Source organism: Neodiprion fabricii, chromosome 6 (assembly GCF_021155785.1).
Source record: "Neodiprion fabricii isolate iyNeoFabr1 chromosome 6, iyNeoFabr1.1, whole genome shotgun sequence".
Taxonomy (NCBI): Eukaryota; Metazoa; Arthropoda; class Insecta; order Hymenoptera; family Diprionidae; genus Neodiprion; species Neodiprion fabricii.
The window spans coordinates 29711177-29733415 of record NC_060244.1 but is presented as its reverse complement, the minus strand read 5'-3'; the positions used below and the strand labels follow the sequence as shown (position 1 = coordinate 29733415).

Genomic DNA, 22239 nt, shown 5'->3' with positions numbered 1-22239 from the left:
TCAGACGTTGCAGGGTGGGGGATAAACCATCGTATTTGTTTATTTGATCAAAGTGAGCCAGAGCAAACAGTTTCCTCAAGACTTAACTACTACACCTAACCGATCGAGTCGCCTTACGGTAATTCTCTCGACTAGCGACCGCTCGCCGTTAACAAACGTTTTAAAATGATCGATGATAGAAACTCAGGTCCAATATTTCTTGCACGACTATAAATCCTACACTGGAACCGAATTGTAATAACCGTTAATACTTCCTTATCGCAACGCTGTTCAGGCTTACGTTGCCTTCACAATGTATACTCGATTAATCTATAATATTTCGCCGCAGTCCGTTCATTCATCAACCGCGTAGCCAATTGTGCTTTGTCCGTCCGAGGCTGAAGTTAGTAACGTTAACGTAACGAAAATTGAGGGGTCAAAATCATTATTGCGCAATTTTAGAATGACTTTCAATGAGTCAAATTTTCGAAATAACAATACGTTTTGTCTATCATAGTTTTACTAAATTTCAGACATTTGAAAGTAACGATTTATCCTAAACTTGCGTCGTCATCGTAACGTTACCAACGTCATCCTCATCTTTGTCTTCTAACTAATGTTACGCGATGTGACCAAATGTGCGATTCGTGCGAGCTGAAGGAGCAGAATTGGCACAGTAATCGACCAGTTAAAAAATCCTTTGTTTTGTTGTTTATACACATACGTGGGCACGTCGCATACAGAATAGTGCTTGAGCGCGCGCGCGCATGGCTGACCCAACCCTTTTTTTTTTTTTTATCAATATCGAGTTACATAAGCGAGGGGTATATTATTATACCTACACCTAACGCACGATACGATAATGCCGATAAATTTTACGTAAGTCGAGCGATGGGCGACCGCACTTGGGGCAAAAAGATAGTTTCGTACACGCGCAGACGCGTTTCCATCGCGAGGCCTGCGGTGCGCGCGTGTCTTGGCGTGTTCGTACATAGACACATGCTCGAAGCTAGTCTTTCAGTGATAACGTTTCATTCGAGTTGGTACGCAGCCGACCAAGATGGAGGGTCAGCAGCTAGGTGCGTTGACCCAACTGCAGTTGTAAACTTCTATACCGGTCGCTAGAGCACCTGTCTCTCGATCCCAGTTTGACGACACCACCGAGTCCCTCGAGGGTCGTACGTCTGACCTAATCCAGTTTTTCCCCATCTGTTACTTAGATCCTTGTACTTCTTTTAAGATATTTCATTCCCAACTCTAGTGCTCGGCGCTTCAAAAAGTAATCCTCTTCTATTCTTATTTAGTTGGAGTCGTAGATTCCGAAAGAAAGAAGACGCGAAATTGGGCGGTTGAGTTTCTTAAAAGCTCCAATCGCACTCTTACAAGGATGTAAAAATGTCCCTTTTTCGCAACTCGTATATATATACACCTATCTCGGAGTTGGGAAAATTGTGTCTTCTATGGTTGTATAATTAGTCAAAGATATGGGTCATGAATGTACAATCTCTCACGGCGGAATATAAATTGCGCAGATCTTATGCAAATACTGCAGCGCACGGGTAATCGTGTTACATACCTATACCTGTAACGATTTGCGCAACGCGGGAAGAAAATCAAGCTGCGATAACAAAAAAATGAAAATACATAACACTTGGCTTGTTGTTATTTCTTAATAATTTCTGTATACATGTATATACGGATCGACGTGTGATGTAAATCGAAGTATTATAAATAATAATGCGATATTGTAATAGCATACAAGGCGCGGAACGATCTTGATCAACTTACGTATAACTTTATATTTACAAGTGACAAGAGTGGCGAAGGCGCAAGTGTGAAATGCATGCCCATGGATTGCGCGTGTGTGTTGCATAAATAATACATGCAATATTGCGGAAATAAAACAACAGAAAATGTCGAGATATGGAAAAAAGGAAGCGGCAGACAAGTGAAAGAAAAAAGGTAATGTAAGTGGTGCCACTTGATAGTAACATGCAAAGTGCACCGTATGCATGCACGTATTGGTTAAACGCGTACCTCGAGTGGCAGGTAAAATCGTGTACTTGGTGCCCTACCTTCGCGGCGAGCGGGTTGCGCAACTCTATTCACGATACCCTGCAACCAACGTCCTACTGCACGATCACATCGCCCCCGAACACCGCCGCCGTGCTGCAGGGCAACTTGGGTACTTTATTTACTTACTCGAAGGTACAATGCTGTGGTGTATCGGTACCAGACCAGTGCAGCACTCGCTACACTTCGCGTAGCCGTGTAGCGTTGTACCGTGTCGTTTACTGCGGAAGCTACAGATGGTACAGTTCGTGGTGTTATACATGCATCCACGTTCGGTTCAGTCATTTTTATTCATCTTTCTGCTAATTTAGACGCACTGAATATCACACGATTATTCGTACATGCCCATCTTAACTCTGGGTGTAAAATCATTTTTTCCGAAAAATATTTGTACGACAAGTTGTACTGTCGAAATTATATGACACCGGACGAGTCGCGTGTTTTGTGCGTTCTAATTAAGTCTTGTCACTATTTTACGCAATGACAGCTGGTACTTGCACATTTTTCACGCATCTGTATGTATATGTATGAATATGTGTACACGCAGATAAGACGGATGGTAAAAATGTAGATTTACAGGTGATAGTTAAACGATCGTTAGTTCTTGGCCCGTGGAACGATTAATACGAGTGTTTTGTGGTACACGCCGATGCCTATTGGATATGCATGTTATACGTACCTCGTCTTGAGCCAGACGATCGATCATTCGCAACTTTCTTAACAACATCTGTGCCCCCCTTATCTCTAATTCTTCTTGTCGATTTTTGTCACCGAAGGAATACTACTTGTACTCTTTTAAATTCATGTATACATCGTATCGTAAATGATATTAATTTTATTTCCCTTCTGCAGGATTTATTGTTAGTTCGCTGCACCGCGGTGTGTGATAAAGTTCGTTACTTAAAATTGACACTTCTATTTCATGCTCCGGTGTGTACGTATTTATTTTGTAATTTGTAATATCGCGGTACTGTTATAAGACGTTTCCTTAAATAAATAAACAAACAAATAAATAAGTGAATAAAGAAACGAATAAATGAATAAATGAATATATTACCATGCAGGCTAGTGACCTAGAATACGGTTTACATTTCTTACACCCATATTATACAAAGTCCACACGTGCATGCATGCATTATATTCCTACATAGAATACGCGTATTGGAACGAGTTTTTGTTTTTTGTTCGTTAGGCCTGCAGTAGTTATTCAATTTTTTGCAGCTGCTCGTTATTCTATACAGCGATATGAAAACTTGAGAATTAGCACTGCGTAGCCGCAGTTCAAAAACGTGGCCTACCACTGATTTCATTCGATATAATTAGGATCGTCGAATACACACAGAAACTAAAATTTAACACTCGGTTCTGTCCTCTCGGTCATCAGGAGTGTGGAGATTAATTGTTCTACCGTGCGAATGGCGTGGGCTGGCTAATTCGCCGACACGTCGTGGATTTTAAAAGTCTAAACCCAATTATGCTTCGACTCGGTTACAATATATATATAATATACGTAGTAGGTAACGACTAATTGTGAGATCCTTCACGGAAGATTAGAAAAATGTGTCGTTGACCTTTTCCTAGCCGTGAGTAGCTGACGTCTTACACGGTAGATGCTTAATTGGTATGTGCTCTTCCCGTGTATGTATTCCGTATATATAATATACCTACAGGTATGTATAAACGGATATATGTATACATAGTATTATATACGTATTGCGCCCAGCTTCGTTGTCGTATAATTATATGCGTTACGACATGGTATATAAAAGCTAATCGTTATTTAAAAGGTCCGGTAAGTAACGTAGTAACCACATTTTCGAAAATCAAATACAACTGCGAAATTTGTTTTCTGCCACGCGATTTAAGCACTGAATCTAGCACTGTACTCTGAGATTTGCATTCGCGTTGCACCATAGTAACGAATTTAACAAAACGAAATTGATAAGACTTAAACTACTGCCGGAGTATCTTGACAACGGCAAATGTTGATTGAACTATGAAGAATGTAACGTGGAACCTGAGTTCGTGATATTAACACTGGTCGCAATAATTCCGATGCGCAGATAAAGGATAGTAGAAATGGCAAGGCAATAATATAATGGCACATGCAGAACGGGGCTGTATGAAATGTATAACCCATTGAAATTCGTGATCTTTGAAATGCACGTTTACGTTGCTCGGGAGGAGGTCGATGTAGATCAACCAAAGTGATCCTCCTCTCCTTGCAGCCTCTAACTTTCTATTCCAACCTGCTTTACGCTGCAATCAATAGTTTATTCTACATTATCCGCGGTTAACATCAATGCTCAGGGTGAATCAGTTCGCCGCCATGCCGAAGTTCACAGTCACACGATACGCGTTGCAATATATTAATTCCAAGTTAAAGGGTTGCGTCACGCGTCATAGTATGTTACAAAAATTAACAGCCGTCGTTCGTCTATCCGAAGTGAAATCCCCGGTATGCTTCCTTTTGAAATGAAAAAACATTCCATCCAGCAATGTTCGTAGGTTGTTTGGAATACCTCGCCCTGTATTGGTAATTGCGGGAATAAAATTGCGATCTCGTGCAAGACTCGAGTACTGCATTATATTCCAATGATCTACAAACCGCCGTTACACGTGCACACGAATATATATATAACATGGACGTGGAGTACGTGTACTTGTATCGATTCTATAGATCAAATCCTGAATTATAATATTAAGTTCCCATCTGGGCATAGCACGCTATGCACGTACAACGCTCCGGTATGTTAATGCACGATATATATCCTACTTACGATTCCAGTAACTGAAGCGATTCACCCTTCGAAAATGAAAAGGCAGCGATCGCACGAAGGAATGGCTGATGATAACTGCCGTGCAACGTTGTATATCAACTGAAGATGGTAAAAATGAAGATGGCCGCCGTTGAAGCGTACACTTCCCGTTTTATATTGGCTCGGCGATCCGTTCCAGCGTTAGTAAATGATCGAGCGCTGTTTAACGTCGATTACCACGATGGCAAGGATAGTTCAGTTGTGATTTCACCTTCGACGAAAGCTCGTTAAGCTGTTAATTTGGCTTGCGAAATTGAGACGTACGCGTAGTTTGTGTGCGTATCTCACGCATGATCCATCCATTCCTAAAGCCAGAGTGAGGATGAATTAGCGGCGAATATTGTACCCTCGACAATAAACGTCTATTCTTTTCTCCAGTCTCTTCTACTCTCGTCCGCGACCTCATGCTTTCTCGGGTCAACCTACGAGTACGCGGCTCAATCATCTATTCATTATAAAATGAATCCAGTTGGCCGCGTACCATCCGCGTATGTCTTCCAGCTCCAGATGATAGATTCTCGCTCCCAATTCCCGCTGGAATACGCATATTTGGGCGCGGCGATAATGGCTGGTTTATACGCTCGTTGATTATATTTATTTTGTAAGACCGACATGGTTTATGTCGATTGGAGAGCAGGAATGCGAACTTCCAGAGGGAAGACTGATTGGAACTCAACTTTGTTCGACGAAAACAAGCTTGAGTAAGCTCTGCCTCGACTTGCAGGATGCCGCAAAGGTGTATTTAGCATCCTGCAGGACGATGTGAATCGAACGAATGCCGTTGATACGCAGGCAGTAGCTGCACAGAAGTAAGAATTAACCACAGGCTCGTTGCCCTGGAATGTTTTTTTTTCTCCCTTCTCTCGTTTTATCCTCACAGTTTTCTCCAATTGAAACATAATTACTCAGATATTCTTTGATTGGATGATCGGGATGCAAGCATGCCTCTGTATAAGAGAAGATAATTAGGTGCGGAGATATACAAACGCGTGCCTAGAGCGTCTGGATTGGCACGCCTTGTGCCGATGTGACTTCCTTGTAAAATAAAACCCGCATAAATCGGATGAATCTTCATTTCCTGTCGGCATAGAGCGGTCAAGTGAAACGACGTGTCAGGTGCGTGCAATTTAAATTCAATGTTCCGATCGCTGCGGATTCTAACACAAGGTGCCTCTTCTCATCTCCTATGTATTTAATTATACACTACGTTGTAGTTCGATGTTATCCCCATTATACATATTGGTGTACGTTACACGCATCAAGCATAAGCCGAGGCCGTTGCTTCCGTAATCGCCTTCTGTGTCGTCTATGTAAAAACCTCAACTCGAATCCTAGTGCCCACATCGCTGTAACACGATAACCACAAATATCGCGCATATGCCAACCAGTGGTCCTGCTGTGTTTCGAAATTAACTAGTAATGTATACCTACTAGACGAAATTCGTATTAGCAAGCTTAGCGCTGCTGCACTGGTGTCGGGTCTGAACGATTCCTCTGATTGAAAATAATCTTACTAATTGACTTTTAATGTCGTTACTTTTTTCTTCTTTTATACGTGAGCCAAAATTTTTGCGAGATTGAAATTATTTTCTTCACTTGTCAAAGTCGTCATATCGGCCTGCGCTTGTCCCCAACGATCATGTCGACTTCTAGATTGCGCAATGCTTGACGGTTATCAACGAATATCTGTCACAGATATGTCCGTGGTTTTGATTAATGGTTTTCGGTACAGGAGAAGGCCTCGGAAGTTAGGGATATTTTTATTTCAGTAGTTGCATCTCGGCTTGTAACAGCGAATATAAAGGGGTACAGATACGCAACGAGTGCGCGGAGAAAGGAGCATTTCGCATGATACGCCGTTTCGTGAGTCTTTTTTTCAGTCTTGCAGCGGCGCCGTGAAACGGCATCACAATAGATCGCATGCAGGCATATAACAGCAAGTAAGGCCCAGACGGCAGCGTTGAATAGCGCGAGGCCCGGAAAGAGGGTCTTCTCGGTAGTCACTGGTGCGGGCTCTGAGAATGAAAAGAGATAAGTAACAGGAAGCGGGGAGATGACGGGGAACGAGAGAAAGATTGACCGGGGTGTGGGGAGCTTCGTCGACGGTACGGTCTGAATGAAAAAAAAAAAAAAGTAGAAGAAGAAGCAGAAGAAGCAGAAGAAGCTATAAACTCGGGCGTCGCGCCGACATATGGCATATGCCGAGTGGCGTTCATCACTGCTTCTAACGATATTTGTCTTTCGATTTTGAACGTATTTATCGTGGATGACAATTAATAAGTCGAACACGGAAGAAGTGTGCTATTTTAAGGTAATAAGTAGGGCCCAGATTAATATGCAAATACATGTTTTTTATTCAAACCATTTTCATTCATTATTTGGTTTTATACATGAAGCATGATGTTTGAAGCCAGAGAATGCAGTTTCAATTTTCCACATTTGTTTCCGTATTTTAGTTTTTTTATGTCTATATTATATGTACGTATTTTGTAATTTTAAATATGTATTGTATATATATATATATATATATATATGTGTGTATATATATATATATATATATATATATATATATATATATACGTATAATTAGAACTACCAATTGGCAACGCTCGTTTTGCGTATAATCAGCCTGGCTCATACCGCCGACTCAGTGATACTTGCGAAAGTCTTGAGGCGCGCGGGGCTGCGGATAATGGAGATTAATCAGGAGACGTGCGCCGGGCAATGGGATATAATAAAACGAGAAAGGTCTCGGGAGATTTTACGGGTCAGCACTCGGCGGCTGGCCCCGAGTGTCCCGCGGGGGCTTTCGTTCTATTCCCAGCGGTCACTTGGTGAACCGGACCGAAGCGTTGTGTTGTGCTGGGCTGCGGAAGGAAAGGAAGAGAAACAAGAACAAGAAGGCAGAGGAGCAGTTGGAGAAAAAGAAGAAAGAGAATCGACCAAAGAAATAAAGAAAAATGGTGTAATAATAATAAAAAAGAGCCTCACTCGCGAGGAGAGATATGCGGCGCGTGATTTATAAAATGAAACATGGACTCGCCGACTGCTCCAGGCAACTACGTCACGAGCTGCCCCTGCAGTCTCCAACGAAGACGTTGATTGTCCTCCTGGATAGGACCGGACAACAACACCGTGCTTTCGTGTCGTACGCTAAAACGAACACCCGGGATAAGAGGCCGCGACTACCGTTGCAGCCGATGCTTTTATGCGCCGTAATTTCGGATGACACTCTAAAAATAACCAACGAGCATATTTAACGGCTACAACGGTATGGTTATGTAAGTAATTCGATTTTCTTGCGCACTCCTGCGTACGCAGAACGAATGAACGATCATTCTTACCGCTTCGTGGCACGGTGAAGTCCGGGAATGATTTATCTTAATGCCAATTTATTCAGCAATTTGTATTGTACTACGCATGTACCTTCGACGGGTCGATTTTTACTCCTCAATCTGGATGGTACCGAGTGAAAGAAGCAAAACGAATCCGGAGATGAATGATCGGTGAGTACCTGTAAGAAACCGGGTCACCGAGGCTCGTCGAAAATTAACGCTGTTCAAAATAAGGATATCATTATGACAACAAAAGAAAAAAGTGATTAAAATAAAACAGCTGATATTAATGGACTTAGCGAGTTCGTGTGAACGAAAATAATCGCAGAATTGGAGATGGGTTGGAGTTGTCGAGATACGGTTTGGAGGTGATCGGCGAGTCGGAACCATCTCGGAATACGAAGCGAACAACCATGATAGTCGTGTCAATATAGATCGACTCGCAACTGGATGAGCCGGTCAGCGGTCGCGTCACGACCGGTTCATACCCGATCTGATTTCTCGATACGAAAATCACCAACACTTCCAGGAGCATCCTTTGTTCACCTGTACGTATATCTTCTGTACAACAAAGCGAAATTTGTTTATTTATAAGCTCTTCGCGTCGATGCGACCAGGTGGTTTCGCTCTGATCGGTAAATAACCCACGGATAACGGAATGGGCTGCCGCTTAACAAACCGGGACAAAAGGTGGAGTCGGCCTCTGGGATGAGATGTTAAAATGAAATTGAAAGAATACGGTACCAGCGGCATTACCTTGAAACATCGCTTGAAACGCAACTGAATTCAAGTTGAAATTTAAAACTGCACCTCCATCGACATCGCTGAATGCACAGCGGTTACTCACTTGTCAAGAGTTCCGCGTCGCCATCATTATTCGAGGGCAAGTCAGGGATGTTTCGTTCCTTCCCTCATGATCATTATCTGAAGAAAATTACACCATCAAAGATGAATCAATAAACTTCAAAATTCTTGTCCCGCAGCGCCTTGGAATCGATAAAGATCCTGACTTGAAACGTATTGTTGCCAGTTTCAAGTGTGGTTACTGCAATCCTCATGACCTAGATATTACCTGACTGTAATCTCACTCGAACAAGACTGAACAAGCTGTAATTTTCGATCTTTTCTCCGGGTATATGCACCGACTCTTGAGAATCATTTGAATATTTGTCAGAATATTTTTCAACCGAGTCAGATAAATCGCACATTACACTCGATGTGTAACAACGTAACTTGTTGGGATGGCTATTCTCTTTTCTGCACGTAAATAATACATCTCATTTCTTTCCTCTGAAATAGTGCACCCGTACTGTCAATGACGTGGGACAAATCCATTTAGGTTTTTCTTTTTCGCTGGCCAATGTTTAATCGGAAAGCTGTCGCTACGGCGGCCTTGGAAGAATAACAATGCCCGCGTTGCACGCCGTCGAGGTTTCCGTCGAAGAAAATGGCCCAGCAGCCGTGCCACTGCAGCAGTCGAGGTTTGCAACACGGTTGGTGCGAAGCGGGTCAGCCTTACAAAAAGCGTAATTAATTGGCAACTGGATAGAAAGCAGCTGCTCGGGTCTGATAATACGCGCGAGAAGTATTAAGCCCATTACGTGTACCCGGGGGACCCGGCACTCTGGACCAAGGCGGCTGCCTTCAGTCGCAGGTTGGCATTTTAGAGAGACCAATGCAAAGAGAGGTCCTCGACAGGTGGCTGCGGGCGATCGGCTCGCCCCCTTGAAATACGCTGTTGCGAAAGCCTGAAACTCACTTGCCCGTTGTTCTGGCATCGAAATTCAACGGTATGCGTGCACAATGCACGCGTATTGGTGAAATTTCTGATGTGTACGTTGAAGCCTTGTCTACGAGCCAGTTTTACACGCCACTCGGAGAGGTATAAACCTATTAGGCAGATACGTACCCCGAGAAACCTGCGGCACTTGAGTAATTGTACTTGATATAATTGACACAAAAGTTGCCGCAACAGTACGCACGATTTGTTGACCTTGCTTCTATAATAAGCAAATATGTAATTCCATTGCATACGGTGAGCTTTGCTACTGATTAACAGGTGTTCCAGACGTACGCACATCGATAGAGAAACTGCGAAATGAAATTTTCAAAGACGTACGAAGAAAGATATTTTGAACCAGTCTTTGAACAAAGAGAAGAAGCCGATTTAGTTTCCTCCAACTCACCAGCTACTAGAATTAAAATGCTATGTAACGTATATTCGTATCTAGGCATCTATAGAATTTTGCAGAGTGGTGGACATAAGAAAGAGCTGACGCAGAATCAGCGCAACCTGTGTTTCACGGTTACGTAACTCCAGATAGGCGCCACGGTTTAGACGTGTGCATGCCGTGTATATTCACTATGGCAATTGTCAAGTAAAAACGTGTATTACGAGGATACCTATCTATGAAATTGTCTGCGGTTCACGGACACATGCGAGGTTGGTCATGCCGGCTAGCTAGGATAATAATACACATATATAAACTCGTACACGGGATAGTAATAAGCACGCGGTTATTTTACCGTTTTCTTGTTCGCACGCACGTAAATATGATCGCACCAGATACACGTGCAATGCGCGTCATGGTATCCGTGAGTGGCTTTATTATAGGTACATACACGTAAGTGTTGTTCCCACATCGTTCTTCTTCGAATATATGCGTTATTATACAAGTTGTCACGCGTGTAATTCGCCGGCGGGTCGTTTGAGTCATGTATAATATAACGCGGAGTTTTGTCACTAGCGGTGATTCATTTTATGTTGTTTCTTGTTTTTTTTTCGTCTTCTTATTTTTTATTCTTCTCGCACAAAACTTCCATCACCTTCAAGAACAAGACCATTGTTTGCAGCACTTGCGCAACCATCTCTGAGCTGAATTAATACGATTAGCTCGATTTATCATTTCGAACCCATCGCAGAACCCCCTGGCGTTTCACTTGCCATGGAAGTTATGCGAGTTTCGAAACGCAGTGAACCTTGCAAATTTCACCTTTAATCTACACTATTTTATGCGGAGATTTTCACGATTAAGCTATGAGGGAAAAACACCGGGTTCCTGTTGATAGTAGTTTCAGATAAATAGATTTCTTCTAACCATCCATATTTCTCGGACTGTTTCAGACTTGGCGCAAATCAGGGCCTTGGTTGAGTCCTCAGGCGCTGGAACTGGCTCGATTTGCCCATCGTGCGAGATGCCTTTTGACAAGGGTAAGAAGAGACGCTTGATCGACGACTGTGGTCACGAGAGGTGCTACTCCTGCACCTTCAGGAGCGAGGCGTGTCCTCTGTGCACGACGCAGGACCTTGAGGGTCCGACGGGCCTCCGCGGCACCATGGACATCGGGCAAACCACCTTCGGGAGAGGCTCCACCTCGCAGCTATACACCAAGCCGAGCAATCGGAGACAGCCCAGCGCTACGGGCGGCGGAAGAGCTCGCACACGCGAAGACGTCGAGGATTGGGTCGATGACACAACTGCGATTAACGCTCTCTGCGGTAGCCCCAGACCGAGGGTAAAAACCAACGGACATTTCACCCCCTTCATGCAGGTAAGGAGAACCGGTAATGCTATTCAAATCTGTGTCAGACCAGTCGGTGAAATCTTTATGCACCGGTCAATAGTCCATCTCCAAGTATTGAAATTGGAATTTTACCGTCAATCCAACCGATCATTTCCTGACCTCTCATAGTGGTGGGATGGAGTAGGACAGTTTTGAAATTACACATTAAGGCGGGCTCGGACGCACGTGCCATCTTTTACTAGTGCTTCCGTTCCGGTTAAGAGTCTGGGTCACGTTCAGAGCACGTTCATCGTGGGGAATAATAGACAAGAAGGGACAAAGTGGCCTCCGAATAATTGAAAATACTAACCAGTCACGTACACCTCGGGATGATGGTACTCCGTCGGTATCGGGAGCTCGTCGAGAGAGGCGAAGGTTGAAAATTGAAAAGGTGCATGTGTTGGCGTAAGTCTGGCCTGAAAGCAGACACCACGCGCCTGTCCACTTACTCGGTTATGGGTACTAGTACTTCATACACGAAAAAATTTCTCTTACGGAGGTAAATCGATGACGCATAACGTCGACACTGTGATCACCGTCGTCTGCCACCTACGTACGCGGGTTTGAACACCGTCACCGGGAGTTATCGTATAAGTCTGTGGGTGCAGGTATGGTCCTTAAACTCCCACGTATGTTCAGCCGTTAAAGGCTGGGCCCAATCGAAATGAAGGGACAGACTTGAATATTACCGGTGTAGAACCGTGCGTTTAAATTAAACCGAATTGCCTCCGTACAGCCACCGTTCGGAAATAACAAAACGTTGAAAAAATCACACTCGGATGTAAATCATCAGGACAAAGAGGAGAGACCCTCATTTCACGGGTTGCGCAAAAAATTCCCTTTATCGTTATCATCATCTTTGGTCCGCTTGCAGTTTCACCTCGTTACTCCCGTAGAGAGAGTAAATTAGAGGTGGTAGACTACGAGGGAGTTGAAATGAAATATCATCCGGGGTACATACATAGAATTGTTACGGAATTGTACATACCTAGACAAAGAATATTATTAACGCCATTCGAGGACACGTTGACTGTTACCTACCATGTACACGTTATTGTCTCTGGGCGCACCCAGAGTTAGATCATCTGCGGATACGCTCTGTGTACCTGGTTGTGTGTGCTAGAAATCTTAAGAGAGTCGATCGTTCGCTGCTCGAACATCAAATGTATGCTGAATAATTCAATTTCCTTTTTCTTTTTTTTTTTACAAACAGTCGCGAGCCGATGTCGCCTCACCTCTTCCGTCCAAGGGACCAAAAGGATCGAAAGGAAAACCGCCCAGAACACCTACCGACACACCATCGAGATGCTGCTCGCCAGCTCCCCCGAGCAAAGCGGCCGTCATGTCGCAAAGTGAGTTTCGATGTAATCTGAATATTTTGTACACGATATGGTTGGTCCATTGCACTGATTTATTTTATGGAAATTTCATCGCTACAGGTTGTCCGACGCCACCTCAACAGAGAAGAAGGTTCTTTCTCAGCCCAAAAGTACTGAGGAGTCCCTTCGGCCATAGAAATTCTTCTGCTCATCAGCAGCACCCGGCTTCTACAGAGCAGAGCAATGAAAATCCTTCCGCCTTGTCAGGTGAGGACATTATACTTTCTTTGTACTTTAGCTCGTAACTAGAGGATCCTGGCCTTGGTAGCACACGGATTAATACATTCTCCACGTTCCTGTTTGTGGATGAATGTGTATTTGAGAACAGTTATATTCATGGATTACGTTGAACCTGAGTCATACGGCTTATGATAGGAAGTAGCTATTTTCCAACAGCTGTTGATCATGGGTACCATAAACAGTAAACACCCAGGTGACAGTAGTAAAGTCGGTGATCATAATTGACCACTGCGCGATGGTCCGGTGTACATACCTGTACGTGAAATTCCCCGACCGTTAGATCGTAAGAATATTAGTCGTAGGAGTCTCGGTAGTACAGCTCGTAACTAACTGACCCACGCAGCATGGATGACATCTTCCTGGGAAGGTAAATCCCGATGGCCAGGAGTCGTCCTCGGCAAGATCAAGTCACTGTGGAGCAGCAGTCATGGCACGACCAGCGACGGGCTGAACCAGCTGATCGGCTCGACGGATAAAGTTACAGGCACGACACGCTCCTGCGCGATTTCAATTTAGCCCTTGTTTCTTGCATTTTTTTTTTTCACTGTGACCTTTATGTGACTCTGCACTCCTAACATCACCCAGTTTTATAGCTGCACCGATGCCTGGATTTCCGACTACGGATTATGCCTTCTCTTTCTCTGATAAGTGTTTCGTGAATGTTTTACTTGTGGTTTGTCATTCCGCATCAATACTTGACGCGCAATTGAGCATGAAATTTTCTTATTGGTCAGCGTTTTTTGTTCCAGCGTTAGAATAACACATCCTCAATGACTATCTGACCATTCAAACCCTGACAATGAGTTGATTCACTAACAATGCGTGAAATAAGCGTTAGTTTGCATCTTGGATTATGTACCGCTGATTGGCGGATGAGGTTCTCTTCTTCTCTGTCATTTGAGCGCATACGCTGATCTGTTCCTACCCTTGTATGATTATTCGCAGACGATGAAGGAGGAAATATCAAGCAGCTCTCTTCGAGGACGAAAAAGTCTTCGCAGTCCGATCTCTATATGCGGCTCGGACTCCTTCTTGGTGGAAACACCCGGGGTGCCGTCGTCAATGGTGGATGCCCCAGGCCCTCGGCTCGGCTGGTGGACAGCCGGAGTCACGACAGTTCAGCAGCGTCTTTCAGCAGCTTGACCAGCTTCGAAACGCAAACTCTGGCATCGACAAATACTAGCCCGGTGTCAACGCTTACCGGCACCTCGAGCGAGGCGGAAGTCGCGGTCGCCCATCGCGGCGGTAAAGACTGCGACAGCGTCGCCAGCCTCATCTCAATGTCCATGTCAGGCCTGTCTAACGGCAGCTCGAGCCCGTTGACGCCCCGAAGACATTCCGTGACCAGTTAGTATATCAACTTATACGCTGATTTTTTTTCGCCCATTGCACCGCACCTGTTGCCTCTGGTGTAGTACTCGCTTCAGCTCACTTGAAGCTACTTATCCCCTGGGAATGTTCAACATGCCGCACGAACTATCAATGCGCATTCCATTCCTGCGTACAAACAACTTTCCTAACGATATTTATTATTTTATATACCTGCAGCTACTCAACCTGGGCAAATCGAGGAACTAAATATGTTTAAAAATCGAAGAACATGTGTTAGAAGATCTGCGAGAACCGGGGTTGTTAAGGGGCCAATCGATCCCAAAAGTGAGTCTCATTACGGTTCTCACATAGGTTATTACAATCGACAGTATCGGTGTATTAAACTTTTGCCATTCGATGGTTTTAATCGGATTTTCATTCTGTGCTCCAGTACGTTTTGCCCAGTATCGTGCTGCCCAGCTGACCTTGAAGCCACTGTTCTTTGAGGTGCCTCTTTTGGAGGCGGACCCCCTCTTCACAGGCCGCCAATGGTTGATGGATGAACTGAAAGCTATGGTGACTGGCTCAAGCTCGGGAGCCTTGATCGCCGGATGCCCCGGAACTGGAAAGACTGCACTTATCTTACAGCTTGTAGAGCACAGCTGCTTTGGAAGACGAAGAGAGCAAATTCCACCTCCAGAAATTTACGCGGATAATAACGATGACAAAAACAAATTGGGTGATCCTCTGATCGAGGCGTCTATACAAACGACAAACGATAAGGTAGGAAATTTACTGGATGATTGATCTTCTGGGTGCGAATGAAGTCAATGACGAAATGAAGCTTTGTACTTATCGCATCTTTCGCTTCAGATTCGTGAGCTAGCAGCCCACGTCGTTGCTTACCATTTCTGTCAGGCTGACAACAACAATACTTGCCTTGTTCCTGATCTCATCCATTCCCTGGCGGCTCAGCTCTGCCAAGCTCCTCAACTGATCGCGTACAGGGAATATCTACTGTCCGAACCCCATCTTCAGGGGTCTGTTTCTCAAAGGGAATGCACTGTGGATCCTGATCTTGCACTGACCAGAGGAATCATCGAGCCCTTAGTCACCCTCCACAAAGCTGGAAGATTACCAGATACTAACATGGTGAGGGAAAAAGTCTAGACTTTATCATTGGTTCGTCTTCGTTTATTCAATCAGTTCATTCTTCATTTCATGACGAATCGTTTACCCCTAGGTCATTCTAATCGACGCAGTTTGCGAGGCAGAGTATCACAGACCAGACCGAGGTGATACGATAGCCACATTCCTGACGAGACATGCTTCGAGTTTCCCGTCGTGGTTGAAGATTATATGCACCGTTCGAACCCAGCTTCAAGATTGTGCAAAACAATTTCCCTACACAAGGATATCTCTGGATAAGAGCTCTTCTGACGTCAAGAACAATATGGTCACTAGGGATTTGGCTGATTACGTGAGCTATAGGCTCAACCAGAGCTTGACCATCCAGGCGAACGTCACTGCATCAGTGAGTGGGGCGAATCAAACGAGGTTTGCATCCCATCTCCTTGCGCTTTCCAGGGGTAGCTTCCTTTTCGCCAAACTCACCTTGGATCTTATCGAGAGTGGACATCTAGTCGCTAAATCTGCAAGCTACAAGGTGACTTGAAATGGTTTTCATAATTTCAGTGACACATTTTTTATTCCGATTTTAGAAAGTGTGTAATTGATTGGTGGTTGATGATTTCAGGTTTTACCCGTCTCTCTCGCGCAAATATTCCTGCTGCACTTCAACTTGAGATTCCCGACCGCTACATCGTTTGAAAGAGTACAACCTCTCCTCGGAGTATGTTTGGCGGCCTTGTACCCGTTGACGCTACTCGAGATATTTTATTCTGTAAATTCGTTGAACATTGATCATTTCGTTTCCTGGGAAGACTTTCTCCAGAGATTCAAAGTACGTATCTATATGTATAACATGCAATCGTTATTAATTTATGTATCAATTTACCTATCATCGTTGCTGTCAATTTATCCAAGATTCGGTATAAATGGCATTGAAACATATTTACTTCTTGCTATACAAATATGTAGACAGTTGAATATTAACGCACACTAATGATACTTTTGCGATTTCCTGCACTCCGGATAATTAAGCAATTACGTAAGTTGATAAACGAACCGTATAAAAATCACACTCTCTTTCCCTTGATGATAGCACGACAGAAATTGCGTTAAAAGGTTGTGTTTTTTCTCGCAGATGCTCTCAGGCTTTCTTGTCAAGCGTTTGGACAACACCTACATGTTTTTTCACCCGTCCTTCAGGGAGTGGTTGATGCGCCGAGATGAGGGTGAGTCGACAAAGTTCCTCTGCGATTTGAGGCTGGGTCACGCCGCTATAGCCTTCAGGTTATCCCGGCTTCAGGCGCCGCTGGAAGGAGAGAAAGTCCTTGAGCTTGGACACCACATCCTTAAGGCTCACGTTTATCGAGGAGTTGCACCCTGTTGGCCCTCGCGTGATCTGCAGGTACGCCTTCAGCTTTCCCTTTAAACTTTTTTGCGAGCTTTTAACAATGCCGATTTATCAACGAACCAATCATCTTCTTTTTATATTCCCACAGGCCTCTTGGTTGACCTCTTCGACGGAGTGCATATCCTCGGCTCTCTGCACCCTTCGGAACATCTATAGTCCGAACGTGAAGGTGTCCCGGCTCCTTCTTCTGGCTGGAGCATCGCCGAATCACACAACTGAGTATCTCGGCAACGCCCCAGTCCTTTGCATGCACGCTCATGAGGGATCTGTGGAAATGGTTTCCCTCCTCCTGGAGTTCGGAGCAGATGTTGAGCTGACAAACAGCCAGGGCTGCACCGCACTTTCTCTCGCTGCTGCCCGCGGCCACTGTGATGTCGTTAGAAGGTAGAGTGACTTTCATCTAATTCCGTCAACCCTACCAAATCCGTCAACTCTAGCACCGTAATTTCAACCACATTTTGATCTCTATTCCGCAGACTAGCTGCTGCCGGAGCTTCCCTGGGTCATGCGGACATGGCAGGACAATGTCCTCTGGTGCACGCAGCGAGACACGCGCGGCTTTCGGTAGTAGGTTACCTGCTGGCTTGTGACTGGGTCGTGAAGGGTGCCCAAGAGACGGCTGATTCTGAGGTCGGCAGGGAAGAGGCCGCACAACAAGCGGTCGTAGCAGCAGCAGCTCAAGGCCACGAACCTATCGTTGAGTACCTCCTCGACATGGCCGAGGTCAAGGTCGATCGACCCGATTCTCTCACCGGGGAAACCGCCTTAACCATCGCTGCAGCCCACGGTTCAACTACTGCAGTTTCTGCCCTCTTAGCCCGTGGTGCTGACCCATCGGCTGTCAGTGCAAAAGGACTTTCACCGCTGATGCTTGCTGCTCGAGAAGGCCACTGGGGGGCGGCTGAAAGGCTTCTTCAAGGTATTGAGTTTGTAATTCTCACTTATCCTGGTCCCGTGTTCGCTACCGAAAATTCGGGGCTTGGAAATGAACCGTCCTCTTTTTCAGGGTCCTTGTCCAGCAGTACTGATCACGTACTGGATCAGGCTGTGCCGTTGCTAGACCAACGCGATCTTGCCGGCCGCACAGCACTGATGTTAGCGGCTGCTGAAGGTCATTGCAACCTCGCCGAACTCTTTCTGGACAAAGGTGCAGTCCTGGAAGCTACCGACATGGAAGGACTGACGGGCCTGGGTTGGGCCTGCGTCCGAGGACGCGTTTCTGCTGTGCAGTCTCTCCTAGACCATGGTGCGAACGTAAATACCACCGACAAAACGGGTAGAACACCGTTGGACCTTGCTGCCTTCCAGGCAAGTGAATGTTGCACTCTTGTAGAGACGACGAATTACGAAGCGGAATGTCTTCGTATCAGCATTATTTTAAAAAAGCTCAAAAAATTTTACTATCAACAATCAACACGCACCTTTATGTCCCTTCAGGGAAATCCAAAGCTGGTGCAGCTACTGTTGGATCGGGGAGCTGCTGTGGAGCACGTTGACCTTCACGGAATGCGGCCGTTGGATCGAGCGATCGGCTGTAGGAATATCCCAGTCGTTCAGTGTTTTCTTCGTCGAGGTGCTAAATTGGGTCCGGCAACGTGGGCGATGGCGGCTGGAAAGCCAGACATTCTTCTCATCCTCCTAAACAAATTACTCGAGGATGGTAACGTCCTCTACCGTAAGGGCCGGCTGAAAGAGGCTTCCCACCGCTACGGCTATGCCTTGAGAAAATTCCCAACTCCTCCGAGCCAGGAACAGGATCATGACAGGGACCAGGATCACCTCCTACTTCATCTTCCCACCTTCACTCAGCTTCGCCTAAATTTTCTGCTCAACCTGAGCAGGTGCAAGCGTAAAATGAATGTGAGTTTTGACGATCAGTGATAAAAGTTATCTACTATGGGCTTATTTATATTATTTCCTATTTATTTTCGTGGTCCCGCAGGAGAGCCAAGAGGCCATCGAGCTCGCGACCGAAGTATTGAAGACGAAGCCGGACTCGTACGAAGCGTTTTACGCTCGTGCAAAGGCCAGAGTAGACGCAAGGCACTTTGAGGATGCTCTTTGTGATGTTAACGAGGCTCTCCATATCGCCCCGCCTCATAATCGCGAAGTCAGAAGAGTCCTAGCGATCCTCAGGGACGAGATATGCTCCAGAAGAGACGGCGCTGGTTCAAGCAGGGACCGATCCGACATCACATCAGGATTTCACGCCTCTGTAGACACACTTACAGAACTTTAATTCAATTACATACGGACATTTATCCGTTTTATAATACCGAAGTGTTTTTTTTTATACAATGACTCGGTTACAATTGTTGCTGTACCTACACGGTTCCGGTTTCGGGCTACAGATGCATTTAAGCTAGCTGTTTGTACGATGCGTGATTTATAAATTATAATCTAACGTAAAGCAATGAAATTTTAAATGTTTAATACCAAAAGGCTTTTGTTATGTATGCAATTATTGCAATTGATTTTTATTATTCCGAACATTCGTGAAACTTATTATTATACGCATGTATGTATGATTTGTGAGTAGGTTTATGAGTATGTACAGGTACTTAAATCAAGCAGCGGGAGTGATAGTAAATCGTTCGACAGTAAACGCAGCAGAGTTTAGACAATCAGGGTTGTCACGAATATTCATTTGATAAATTTTCTGATTTCAGATTACATGTTTTTAATCAAATTCCCTGTCTCTTCCATGTTTCCCGGTTATTGAACACCGCCATAACTCCGAATTAATACATCTCTTCCGCGTTTCATCAGGGCTGGATTAATTGCGACTATTGTTCGGTCACATTTATGTAGCTGTATATTTTGGCGGTATACTTCTCTAACCTGCGTGCATTGAAGTATATCAAGTCCACTATACAGATTTTACACTCGATTCCACGTTAGACACCGTAGAAATAGCTTTAATATACGATAATTCCCTCCGCAATATACATTTAATGTTGCTGAGTGAAGATACAAATAATTTTGGCGTTATATATACTGATCTTCGTGTCCTCGAATGACTTTCCTGTTACACGAACTGCATGATTAATATTGCGCGGGGGAATGAAACTTGAATTCTGATTCGGAAGCCGGAGTTATATATACATATATGTACACAGAATATAAATATCATGGATTTTATTATTATTGTTATAATATTTAAATTATTTTATTTTTAATTGATTATTCTCCGTATTATTATTTCGATCATTATTATTATTACCTAGCAAAATGCCGATCCAACATTTTGTGGCTATGCATACACGAATATCTATGTAATGTCGAAATGGCGACTATATTAATGCCGAGGCAGTAGCTGAATGTCAATAAATATATGACATGTAAAAACTAGTGCACGCCACTGGGGAATATTAGGCAGATTATTATATGGAATATGATATTTGCAATTAGCTGGATGCTATTTGATTCGTATATACACCTAAGGCATTCATTATGTATCTTGCCAAGTATGGCTTCGGTTGTAAAGCCTAGGCCAGAAAGGATGACTCAACCACTTATTCTTGATGCTATTTATGAATTGTACGTTCTATTTTAAGATGTAACATATGAACAAGATGTTTTAATAAAGCTATAAAATTATAAATCAGAATATAACAGTGACGATATACGTAACTGTATTGTCGTTGAAATATTGTGTACGGTATGATTGTTAGCCTTACTTTTTTTCACTTTTCGACTGGAGAATCTTCGTCCTCAGATTCGATTTGTATGACCCTTTTCCAACTAATTGGACCACCAGGACCTCAGAAAACGCAGCAAAACGAGTCTGGGATCAACAGGAGAGAAGTTACGAAGGAAAAAGCACCTGCTGAAAAATGTCGAAAACACAGGTTCTCGTTTTTCGGCTGTAACTTTTCATTCGTTGCTCGCAGCGTATTGGGACTGCGCCTAATCGTTTTCTCTGGCAAAATTACGTCGGAATACTGCCAGAAAGAATTTATTCCAGCACTTTTCAAAATCGCGGAAATTTTTGTCAAAAATACAAAGGGGTTAGCCTTACTTTTTTTTTGGGCAAAAAACTTTTGGTCTCAGATTCAAATTAAACGACCCTTTTCCGACTAAATAGACCCCCAGGACCTCAGAAAACGCAGCAAAACGTGTCTGGGATCAACAGGAGAGAAGTTACGAAGGAAAAAGCACCTGCTGAAAAATGTCGAAAACACAGGTTCTCGTTTTTCGGCTGTAACTTTTCATTCGTTGCTCGCAGCGTATTGGGACTGCGCCTAATCGTTTTCTCTGGCAAAATTACGTCGGAATACTGCCAGAAAGAATTTTTTCCAGCACTTTTCAAAATCGCGGAAATTTTTGTCAAAAATGCAAAGGGGTTAGCCTTACTTTTTTTTTGGGCAAAAAACTTTTGGTCTCAGATTCGAATTAAACGACCCTTTTCCGACTAAATAGACCCCCAGGACCTCAGAAAACGCAGCAAAACGTGTCTGGGATCAACAGGAGAGAAGTTACGAAGGAAAAAGCACCTGCTGAAAAATGTCGAAAACTCAAGTTCTCGTTTTTCGGCTGTAACTTTTCATTCGTTGCTCGCAGCGTATTGGGACTGCGCCTAATCGTTTTCTCTGGCAAAATTACGTCGGAATACTGCCAGGAAGAATTTATTCCAGCACTTTTCAAAATCGCAGAAATTTTCGTCAAAAATGCAAAGGGGTTAGCCTTACTTTTTTTTTGGGCAAAAAACTTTTGGTCTCAGATTCGAATTAAACGACCCTTTTCCGACTAATTGGACCCCCAGGACCTCAGAAAACGCAGCAAAACGAGTCTGGGATCAACAGGAGAGAAGTAACGATGGAAAAAGCACCTGCTGAAAAATGTCGAAATCACAGGTTCTCGTTTTTCGGCTGTAACTTTTCATTCGTTGCTCGCAGCGTATTGGGACTGCGCCTAATCGTTTTCTCTGGCAAAATTACTTCGGAATACTGCCAGAAAGAATTTATTCCGGCACTTTTCAAAATCGCGAAAATTTTCGC

The 22239-nt window shown here is 44.2% G+C and overlaps 1 protein-coding gene across 4 annotated transcripts in view; it reads left to right on the top strand.

The window, feature by feature from the left end:
* LOC124185254 (protein TANC2) overlaps positions 1–20849 on the top strand; it is a 67642-nt gene extending 46793 nt beyond the window's left edge. For 2 of the 4 annotated variants that reach the window (XM_046575825.1, XM_046575826.1), the window contains exons 2-16: positions 11331–11758; positions 12984–13122; positions 13210–13356; positions 14335–14736; positions 14938–15045; positions 15152–15483; positions 15574–15852; positions 15944–16366; positions 16457–16663; positions 16967–17233; positions 17328–17623; positions 17716–18158; positions 18246–18547; positions 18677–19099; positions 19182–20849. In XM_046575825.1, the coding sequence (XP_046431781.1) occupies positions 11331–11758; positions 12984–13122; positions 13210–13356; positions 14335–14736; positions 14938–15045; positions 15152–15483; positions 15574–15852; positions 15944–16366; positions 16457–16663; positions 16967–17233; positions 17328–17623; positions 17716–18158; positions 18246–18547; positions 18677–19099; positions 19182–19478 (4493 nt within the window). In that variant the 3' untranslated portion in view covers positions 19479–20849. Of the gene's footprint in view, positions 1–3682; positions 3689–10906; positions 10956–11330; positions 11759–12983; positions 13123–13209; positions 13357–13669; positions 13673–14334; positions 14737–14937; positions 15046–15151; positions 15484–15573; positions 15853–15943; positions 16367–16456; positions 16664–16966; positions 17234–17327; positions 17624–17715; positions 18159–18245; positions 18548–18676; positions 19100–19181 lie in introns of those variants that run through there. The other 2 variants (XM_046575827.1, XM_046575828.1) reach the window with 2 other exon arrangements.
* Positions 20850–22239: the final 1390 nt, after the last annotated feature.